The 11,444-nt window shown below is 34.6% G+C and overlaps 1 protein-coding gene across 1 annotated transcript; it reads left to right on the forward strand.

The window, feature by feature from the left end:
• Nucleotides 1-2,063: 2,063 nt before the first annotated feature.
• On the forward strand, nt 2,064-11,175 carry LOC135194219 (uncharacterized). The gene is made up of 12 exons (XM_064219403.1): nt 2,064-2,650; nt 3,823-4,021; nt 4,493-4,907; nt 4,994-5,453; nt 5,553-5,749; nt 6,011-6,423; nt 6,866-6,971; nt 8,584-8,691; nt 9,206-9,328; nt 9,662-9,798; nt 10,607-10,690; nt 11,134-11,175. Exons 1-12 carry the CDS (start codon nt 2,064-2,066, stop codon nt 11,173-11,175), a joined length of 2,871 nt encoding a protein of 956 aa, XP_064075473.1.
• The last annotated feature ends 269 nt before the right edge of the window (nt 11,176-11,444 follow it).

Here is an 11,444-nt window from a genome sequence, read left to right on the forward strand (position 1 = left end):
CATTAGGGGTTGATGGAACAATAGCAATATGGAGCCGGAAGGGATGAAAAGATTATTATTTGCAAGGGGCTTTTAGTATCATGGAAATTATTATTATATTTTTTTTCTATTTGAATGTCTTATTCATAATGAATATTAACTTTCTATAATTACGACTGTAATGGTACTGCTTCGATTCTCGATTGTAGCAAATTTCTGTACAACCGTGATAGATGCGACATACATATATATGTACATATCACATCAATACATAGTATAAAGCTGAGCCGCTTACCGCTGTCTGTCCCTATGTATGCTTAGATCTTTAAAATAACACAACAGATTTAGATGCGGTTTTTTTAAATAGATAGATTGATTCATGAGGAAGATTTTTTATATGTATTATATGCACATTATTTTAGAGTTAGACCAATTAAGTACCTTAAATGCATTGTGCATTTAATATAGATCAATACGGCCCTTTACAGCATGTAATTTGAATGAATATTTTCGAAGATATTACAGTTTTAAAACGCAGGGAAATAGCGGTTTGTATTGTCTAACGGTAAACGTTGTAAGACATTCTGTAGTATATTTAGTATCAGCATTGCACCCGTGCGAAGCCGGGGCGGGTCGCAAGTTTTATTATATAAATAAAAATAATATATTTGAATACATTAAATTTTACTGGTTGACGCGGCATGATCTTTTCTGACATCTTGAACAATTATTACGTTTACTACGAGACGCGGCTTCGCACGGATAGTTTAATGGTCTACATAAAAGTTTGATATCATAATATTCGTACATATTTATCGGTCGACATGTATTTTTTTCGATCTCTTCAATGATCGTCGTTAAATATTTCAGTAAATTTACACAAGATTTTAATGAATCATTCGCCGTCTAGGTGGTTAAGCACTCCGTTTGGTGTAAATTACGTTGGGTAGTTTATTAGTGTATCGCGTTCAGGCACGGCGGGGTCTCAGTTTTGTTATATATAAAGATTGTATTCGTATGTTTGACTGTTTGTGGGTTAACTCCTTACTAATATAGTCACTGGTATTTTTAACGATGGTAAATTAACTGTTTATAGACAGCCTCTTGTAATATATACATAGAATAAAATATAATATGAATAATAAATAAATAAATATTGGACAACATCACATACATTACTCTGATCCCAATGTGAGTAGCTAAAGCACTCGTGTTATGGAAAATCAGAAGTAACGACGGTACCACAAGCACCCAGATCCAAGACAACATAGGAAACTAATGAACTTTTTCTACATCGACTCGGCCGGGAATCGCACCCGGAACATCGGAGTGGCGTTTTCATGAAAACCGGTGTACACACTACTCGACCACGGAGGTCGTCAATTATTATAAATATATTAATTTAAATTATTTTAGCTATTATTTCCAGACAATATGGGGGGGTAGGGAGTTCACATTTGATTTGACCGTTATAAAAAACATATTTAATTTTTATATTTTAATATAATTATTAACTGTTTCTGTTTAATAAATACATGAGTATTATTTTTGTTAGGCAATTGCGATCCCAGTATAATAAGACGCGTACTGATTAAAGAAATTAAAAAAAAAAAAAAACATTTATAGCAATAATTGTAACTACGTTAAGTTGAGATGACCCTGCTGTTAAAACACGTGAAGCGATCGATTGCGGGTTCTAGCCCGGGCGAGCACCACTGAATTTTTATGTGTTTATTTTGTTTTTGTAATTCATGATCAAAATCTGCCACCAACCCGCTTTGAAGCCGCTTGTATTAGTAAAAGAGCCTTTGCGCTAGGACATACACAGAATGTTACTTACTTTATTGTAAACTAATTTGCCACAGCTTTGCTCGCTTCGCTTTAAAATGTCATTGACTTCAAGCTTGCTTCAAACCGATTTTCATCAAATTCGGTTCAATGATTTAGCCGAGAGCTACAGACAGACATACTTACTTTCGTATTTATAATATTAATATAGATTATAATAATAATTTTATTTTTTTATAGAATTCTTCAAAAAACTCATCCAAACTGACACTCAGATTCGAAAACTAAAACAGGACATGAGTAACAATTATCTGACAGATACGAAAGCTATAGCGGATCGGTTTAAAAGATCAGCATCGAAACGTCAACGTAAACACAATAAGGACGGTGTACATAAAAATCTCGATAAAGACACAACGAACGATGTTACTAGAACTGAGTCTAGAAATAATACAGGTGTGACGAGAGTGTGGATCAAAGATGAACAGATTTTTATCAAATACGTACCAGAAAGAAGAAGGAACTTCCCGAAGTGTTCTCATTCGCACGAGACAAAATATCATGAAAGGAAACTCAAGCATCCGTTCTACAAAAACAGTCAAAGAATTGATGAAATGCTTTATGAGAAAAAAACAACTAAAAACGTTAAGGCTATTGAACAGAATACGAAAGATAATACGAATTTAAATAAAGTTAAAAATGTTAATCGTAAGGGAAAGAAGTTGACAGATAAAGATAATGTCTACGATATTATTGAAGATATAGTTTGTGATGAACAAGATAAGAGGATTGGTTACAGTCCAAATGAAACTGATTTTAATAAGAATATATTTATGTCTACACCTCCTGCGTACCGTATTACGTTGATTGTTTCGACGCTTATGTAAGTTTAGTTGATGTTTTACTATTTCTAGGAAAGAAAATTAGGAATTATTTTGGAATACATTGAATCGAAAATAAATTGAGAACAGTTCTACGTATGGCTAATCTCAAAGTTTAACGAAATAGATATGTAACACAATTTTTTTAATTTGATTTCTCGTAATTATAACTCGTAACAAAAAAATACTGTAATTGTGTTTTTTGTCACAAGATACAATGCAAATTTCATACTTGACTATTGGGTAAAGTTTTTGAACTATTTTGACGTTTTTTTACGTGCCATTTCATATAATTTTTTTAAAAGTACAGAATTGGTCTCCGTTAAATTGTCTTTGCAACGTTTTGCAAATTATTTTCATGACAAATAAACAATTATTGCTTAAGCTGGTTGAAAATATCTATCATCACCCATAGATACTGTAAGCAATGAAATTATTTCTGACATTAACAATCCACTATTAATTTTGGGATCTATGCCATCTTATTGTGTAACGAACGTCCTCTAACACATAATACAAAGTAATGAACTTAAGCGATATATTCACTGATGAGTGGCAGGTAACCTACTAATGCGATGTACAGATGTGCCTGCACGAAGGTCTACCACTAAGAAGTAAATTCAAAGTACAATTCGTTTGACTTTGGGACAGTAGAAGTATATAATTGAGGAGTACATATTTGAAATACTAGTATTTGTCGTCTTCAATAGATGATTTTTACTGATCGACTGCCTCGTCGGTCTTTTGGTCAGATATAAGGCTGCAGATCCCAAGGTCCTTGGTTTAAACCCTAGGTCGGGCTGATGGAAACTTATTAGGTTTTTCTGTTGAAAATTTCTCAGTAACTGCTCGGTGTGTGGAAGTTTAGAGCGTGTACACTCGCGCCTCTGTGTCGTGTGTAACCTTTGTTTGCACAAACATTTGAGCACTATAATTAGTCATGTGCGTTGATTAATCTCCCTTGAGATTTTTTGAGGAGTATTGTATCATCATCATCGTAATCACATCTACTCTACGTATTTACGTTATTCTTTATTCGTAGCGTTCTATGTAGAACACAACGCTACGCTACGCTCCCTATGTAGAAGGCTACGTATAGTACTATGCTATTTTATGTTTTTTTTTTTTACAAAAATCAATGATTAAGAGAATATATCTTATTTTATTTGTTTAGGAGCCCCATTTCGGTGACGGAAATGCCTCAACGTAAATATACGCCGGTTGAACGTCCGGGACATCGCAGGCTCATGCAAGTAGACGACGAAGAAGATAAAGAAGATCTTGTCTATGAAGATTTAAAAGAAGTACTCGAAGATGAAGGTCAAAGCCAGGATGACATAGACAAACAAGTAGAGAGGAATAAAAGAGATGATGTAATCGTTTTAAATTTATTTAATTGTTTTAATAATCTTAAGTATATCTACCAGGTGGTGGTAGGGGTCTGTGCAAGCCCGTCTGGGTTGGTGCCCATAAATCAAGTATTCTGCCGACAAACAGCAATACTTGGTATTGTTGTATTCGGGTTTGAAGAGTGAGTGAGCCAGTGTAACTATAGGTACAAGGGACAGAACATCTTACCCTAAGTTGGTGGCGCATTCACGGTGTAGGGAATGATTAATATTTCTCACAGCTCCAATGTCTATAGGCTGTGGTAACCACTTAAGATTAAGTGGCCTAATTTTCCCGTCCGCGTACCTATTACATAAAAAAATCCGAATTGTATACAAATTATATTATTCAAGCATTGTTAGTTATGATTACAATGTTATTAATATCTCTAAAACTATTTTGCGCATCGATTAATTTATAATTTCACAGTAAAAAACCGCCTTATCTCGTTGCAGAAATTTGACCCTGAGCCTTTAACGAATCCAAGTAGATATTCAGCGCAAAACACCCACAATATTAATTGGAAAGGACCGATGCCGCTTTACCCTGATGAAATAAACGCAGCAATAAAACAAATGACGATACAAAATATGAATCAATTTCCATTAGACACCAAAGATATGAAGTCGGAAAAAGAAAGGGCTGGAAAAGACGTGAGCGACACAGAATATATAGAAAATTATGCAGACAATAAATACAATAAAATGTTGAAAATGGCTCAGGCGTATAGTGATTATGGTGTATTATATGGTAAGAAGGATAGATCTGAAACTATGAAGGATAGTGATGAGAATGGTCAATATAACAAACTTAAACCGTATATCAATAAAGAGTCCTTATTGGATAGATTCTTCAGAAGATCGAAAAAAGGTTTAAATATTATTTCTATATGTATTATCCATATTATTTTTTTTTACTTAATTATAAAATTGTATCTAATCCGTTAATATGTTTAGGTTCATATGAAGGTTTTTCATTTCAACGTAAACAAGGAGAAACTAAAGACAAAGAAGAATTCATGAAATCCCTCACAAAACACATCAAATTTATTAAAAATCCTAATAAAAACGATAATTGTAAAAAACTTAACGAAATATCTAAGGAGACACATTACTATGTGACCCCTGATAATGAAAAACAAACAGGCAATGCTATTTTCACTTGGAAAAAAGGTTCACGTTCACTAAAATCTATAGAGGTTCCAGATAATGTTAATGAAACAGACGAAGTAATTCATCCACTGATTGATGGTAATAACAGTGGTTCTAATGATAACAAGATTTCATTTTCGACCGATGGTATGTTAAGTTTGATATCAGTGCTGTCAGATTGGTTAATAAGTTTACCTTATCTGTCCAGTAACGATAAAATTGAAGAATCGAAAAAAAACATTAGCGATAGCAATCAAAATTCCAGGTACGTTTGTCAAATAGTGAATTTATCGTAATCCGAATAATTGGATTTCAAATAATTATTAGTTCAATGTAATCAGTGCAATCGTTTATTTTGTAACAGATATAATGCAACAAAAATAAAAGCAGGTAAAATACTTCGTAATGTTAATGATACACAAGATGATTTTAACTATCCATCTTATGATTCTGAAACGGTTGATAACATTGGACACAGGTCAAGAGTACTGATGTCTATTGAAGATAAAAGAAAGGTCAATCGAATGCCTGTAAAGAATGATCTAGTTCATACGTCTACAGGTTGGAGGCACTTGAGTAAATTTTTTGATATATGTTGTGTCATGTTTGAATTGGTTCATGTGAAAAATTCTCCAATTTCCTATTTATAGAGAACCATCTGAAAACTAAGTACTAAAATATATACACAATTGTAAATATACTTAACACGGAAGCGAACTCCTAGCAACCTTTGTACATTTTTAAATATTATATTTGCAATAATAAGTTCAGTTCAGTCACTTCAGTTATAAAAATTCACTTGAGTAAGACTTCTTGTTTCAGAAACAGACAGCATTATACCTGTAGCACTTGTTTTAGTGAAAAACGATAAAGAAAACATTACAAAACATAAAGACACACACGTCAGTAATAATATACAGCTTAAAAACGAAAATAAAACTATCGTCAAGAGAAACGCTGAACATCGACAGTCAGTATTCTGGAATGATCTATACGATGATGAATACGGAGTTAAAATCGACTATACAGAAAATATCAGGGACAAGCATTCAGCGAAAAAAGGACAAAATGTCGTTAGGCAATCAAGAGATTGGTTTCAGAATAGATTTAAAAATTTTACAAGTAGATTTAAAGTCAAATTTTTAAATAAATCTCCAATTTTATCCAAGAATACAACCGCTAGCCCTAGCACTTCTGTTAATGCTCCTAAACGACCAGTCAGACAAACGAGCGATGTTAGTAAATTACAGACATAGTTTCGTTTTAACTTACGTTGACCAGCTAGGCTTGACCTCTGTCAAAATAGTGCTATCTAACAGAAGTACGGAACTGTGTTAGCTATGTCGTGTTTATTACAATAATATCTCTATCTATATGGTATTTTTTAAAGATTATTTAGGCAGTCGAGCAAATAGGTCACCTGATAGTAAGTGGTCACCACCGCCCATATAGATTATATCGCTGAAAGAAACATTAACCATTCCTCACAATCTCCAATGCGCCGCTACCTTTGTTAGCTACGATGTTATGTCCCTTGTGCCTGTACTTACACTGGCTCACTCACCGTTCAAACCGGTTGAATACTAACTAATACTTTTAGGCGATAGAATAGCTAATGAGTACCAGCGTGTAAGAAATATTTTATTAATTAATCTTATGCATAAGAACTCCTTGCAGAATGCTGACGCTGATATAAAAAAGAGTTTCGCTGATTTAACAGAAAATATGAAAAAGGTGTGCCAAGAAGCTGTAAGGGCAGTGCAGGATACAAAAAATATTGAAGGTAAGGACTGTATCACAATTTATGATTGATGGCTGTTCTTGGTTCAGACGTTTGTCAACGACGATCATCACAGGCCAGTGACGGGTAGATAAAATAGCTTGATCGTATCTTGGGCCTTCATGACCAGCCTCATGGCACTGCGCATAAGATATAATAATAAGGTGTGTGTGTCTGATGAGAAGGAAATGAAATATGGTCGGATATAAAGCATCGTACCAAAAACTTCACATGCTATACGAAACAAAAAAGTAACACTACTTGCTCTTTTTGAAATTGAATCAATGCCGAATTAAAGGTCAAAATATTGATTCAATATAGAGCCGAGATGGCCCATCGGTTATTACAGAACACGTGCATCTTAACTAATGATTAATGGGTTCAAACCCAGGCATGCACCAGTGAATTTTCATGTGCTTAATTTGCGTTTATAATTCATCTCGTGCTCGGCGGTGAAGGAAAACATCGTGAGGAAACCTGCATGTGTCTAATTTCAATGAAAATCTACATGTGTATCCTCTGAACCGCATTGGAGTAGCGTGGTGGAATATGCTCCAAACCTTCTCCTCAAAAGGAGAGGAGGCCTTAGCTCAGCAGTGGGAAAATTTTAGGCTGTTAATAAAGCGTTGAACTTGGTTTTTGATTGTCAAAAATCTTCCACCGGTTTGGAATAAACACCTCGTATCTGAGAGAAACTGATGAAATAAACTAAGACGGTTCATTTTCCATATCAAATTTAACAATTGTTAATCACAATATATTTTTTTATATATTTGAAATAGCCTGGAAGTGATCGTATCATTCCCAAAGTGTGCAATCGTCTAAAAAATCATCATTTTTATAATATCCTTTAGAAAATTTTTACACTTGAATATTTTTGAACGTGTTCTGGATTCCTGTTGTAAAAGCGTATTAATTGTTCCACAAAAGAGTTATTAACTCAGTGTAATTGAGTAACACTAGTTGTCAGAGGTTTTTGATCGTTCCTATAGTTTACTCCAATCGTAGAAGGAAAAACATAAGCATTCCATGTGATTTGCTAACAGCTCTGCTATATTGTACACTACTTACTAACAATACTTGCTCGATATATCTCTAAAGACACTAGCGACCCGCCCCGGCTTCGGACGGTTGCAATGCTGATACTAAATACACTGCAGAATGTCTTACAAAGCTCAGAGTTTTTCACTCATTAGACAATACAAACCGCTATGTCCCTGCGTTTTAAATTTGACATTCAAAACGTCATTTCTTGCAAATCCATAATGAATGCCACAGATTATTTAAGCTACCAATGATATCACATCAATTTAATGTCAAATGTTTTTGCTTTCTGTCCTCTTGTATCTGAAATAGACTAAAGAGTTAATTATGTTGTTCTAGGTTAAGGATTAACAAGGAAATTGCTACGACTATACTTGTCTTAAAAATTTAATTGACTTTATTCTGTCAATCGTACCGCTCAATGTTATTCGTGTCGTCTCAATCCTACGTGACATTACCGAAACAATCTGTGCCCTGTTGGCACAACTAAAAGCTATTAAACTAAGAATTGAATTGACTATAGTGTTAATATTAGTGTCACAGTTAACATAAGATTATATATTTCGTTCAGTTCGTGAGGAGAAAAAAGAAGATGGTGCAGCTACAAGCCTCATGCAACAACTGGTACGTCTCATGACCGACCTTGTCGATATCCAAGTGCAGCAGAAGAACTGTGCTAGTAGGTATTTTTGATAGCTTTAATTTAACTTGCAATATATTTTTTTAGATCTTATTCAGAATCTTTTCCCCTTATTGGGCTTTGTTTTTTTTTTTTATTGAGGTCAAATCATGCAAGTTGAGTTGGACCCCTTAGGATTGTAGCTTGTGTGCGCACATGATGATGGGGCCCTGATGGTAAGTGGTCACAAGCGCTCATTGACATTAGCATCGTAAGACATATTAACCATTCCTTAAATCGGCAATGCGCCACCAACCTCGGGAGCTAAGATATTATGTCCTTTGTGCCTGTGGTTACACTGGCTCACTCACCCTGAAAATTGGAACACAACAATAGTATAGTAAGTATTACTACTTGGCGGTTGAATATATGAAACAGGCTTGTAACCAAGTAAAGAAATTCAATCGTAATAAAAAAGCATAACTTTCCTTCCGATCCTTTTCGATAGAATCTACGTTCAGAACCGGCGATAACTTTAAATTTAAATCTTCTAAATTTGTTTTTTTTTATACAGAACTGCCGTCTGATCTTTACAAATTCCTGGAGTGGCTGACGGTACCACAGGATACTAATGCTGACGTCGATGAAGTTTTTCCCGGACAAAGTTACACCATTGACGATAGTGCGAATAGATACGGTAATGTTGATTCCATAATGACGTAAGTAATTAAGACAGTACATACAGTCAAAAAGAAATGTGACTTATGAGGTTATACTACAGAGATTTGACCAAAACATTGAAAACTGGGCGATATGCCAAGAGAACAGTTAAAATAAAAGCATTTATTGAGTATTTTTTATTATTGTTTACACGATATCACTTAAGTAAAATTATAATTATAATTTTGACAAAAAAATCTGACTTAAAATTTTATTCCAAATAAAAAAGAAATCGATCGAGACTACAAAATAAAATATACAGCGAAATTGTTTTTTTTTTTTTGAAATCGGTTTTAATATTTTTACACAGAGAAATCCACATATCCGTCTTACGATGTTACGTTGACGGAAGACACGCACCAGGAAGACCGAACTGAATGTTTGGGAACAATCCGTGCTGTTCAGGACCTGATACAGCAATATGAGGGGATGAGCGATGAGGATAAGGTACTGAATTTAATATCACTAAATTATTAAACGTTAAGTGTGCAATTTAAATTAATATTAGTATAAATTAATTTAATTTGGCTTAAATTTTTCATCAAGGGAATGTCCGATATGACCTAGTAGCTAAAAAACCGCTGATTGTGGATTTATACCTGGTCAAACATGACCAAGTTTTAACGACAGGAAAATATCGTGAGCAAACCTAATATATTGGTTTCGGATGCAATTCTAAGACATATGTAATCAACGCTGTGAAATAAGCGTTTTACCTTTTCAAGAGGTGAAGAAGTTGTTTAGGACCTAGGTAGAGTGCACCAAGATGGCAGTATTTACTGGCAGATTTACGAGAACAAATAAAAAACATTACGAAATAAGTATTAACAGACTTTAAAAAAAAAGCCGTTTTTTTTTATAGTAGAGGTGGCAAACGAGCAGGAGGCTCACCTGATGGAAAGTGACTACCACCGCCCATGGACATCTGCAACACCGGGGGGCTTGCAGGTGCGTTGCCGGCCTTTCAGGAAAGAGTACGCTCTTTTCTTGAAGGTTCCTAAGTCGTATCGGTTCGGAAAAACCGCCGGCGAAAGCTGGTTCCACAGAGTGGTTGTGGTTGCGTATAAGGTCACTATGTATGCTTACAGTTCCTGTTACAGGGAATAGTGATGAGAATATCTACATATTGTGAAAAATATGGTAGTGAATATCTTTCATGAGATGAATCGTGGTCAGTTAATACGAGAAGTTCTGGAAATAAAGATAGAAGAAATCAAATTAAATTAAATTTTTGTAACTAAAAAAACTCTTACAGAGCAAAATGACCGGAGTGAAGGAATATCTTGAGAACCAGCTGAAGTTTTTAAATAGAAAACTAAATGGTTCCGCGGAGACGAACGTGAGTTTTTAAATAATTATTTTAATGTATCGGTAAGAATACCTTTCGAACTGATTTCGATCACCGTGACAATTTTAAGAAGAACTATCCACGCAGAAGATATTGTAGAGCGCGCAAACACATATGCAGTCTGGCATTTCATTTATAGATTTAGAATCACAGGTTTTTCATCGTAAATTGCGTGACTAGACTAATAAACCATGTCTCATATTATAAATATTTTACTTGGTGGAAGGGCTCTGTGCAAGCCCGTTTGGAGTACACCCAGAGCATTCACCCAGTATCGTTGTGGTCCAATTGGCTCTATCAATTAAGGAAATGTAACTACAAACACAAGGGACATAACATATCAGTTCCCAAGGTCGATGGCGATGTAAGAAATGGTTCATATTTCACCATCTGACCCAGGAATTAAGCCCAATCTGTAACCTCGGCATCTACAGCTTTATGAGCTGCATACTGAACATCGAGGCAAAGTCATTTGAGATAACTATCAATGACGATATTTGTGATAAACTTTATCAATAAATCACAGCGAATGTAATTCCAAGCAACGATTAAATTAAATCAGATTAAAGGATTACTATTCGTGTAAAATTTACCGAATTTAATTGTAAGTAATAAATTTGAGTCGAGATGGCCCAGTGGTTAGAACGCGTGCATCTTAACCGATGATTTCGGGTTCAAACCCAGGCAGGCACCACTGAATTTTCATGTGCTTAATTTGTGTTTATAATTCATCTCGTGCTCGGCG

Source organism: Vanessa tameamea, chromosome 28 (assembly GCF_037043105.1).
Source record: "Vanessa tameamea isolate UH-Manoa-2023 chromosome 28, ilVanTame1 primary haplotype, whole genome shotgun sequence".
NCBI classification, from domain to species: Eukaryota; Metazoa; Arthropoda; class Insecta; order Lepidoptera; family Nymphalidae; genus Vanessa; species Vanessa tameamea.

Coding starts and splice junctions, on each gene's coding strand:
- LOC135194219 (XM_064219403.1), top strand. CDS start 2,064: ATGAGTAACAATTATCTGACAGATACGAAAGCTATAGCGGATCGGTTT. Junction 6,972..8,583: donor GGATACAAAAAATATTGAAG/GTAAGGACTGTA, acceptor TATTTCGTTCAG/TTCGTGAGGAGAAAAAAGAA. Junction 9,799..10,606: donor GGATGAGCGATGAGGATAAG/GTACTGAATTTA, acceptor AAACTCTTACAG/AGCAAAATGACCGGAGTGAA.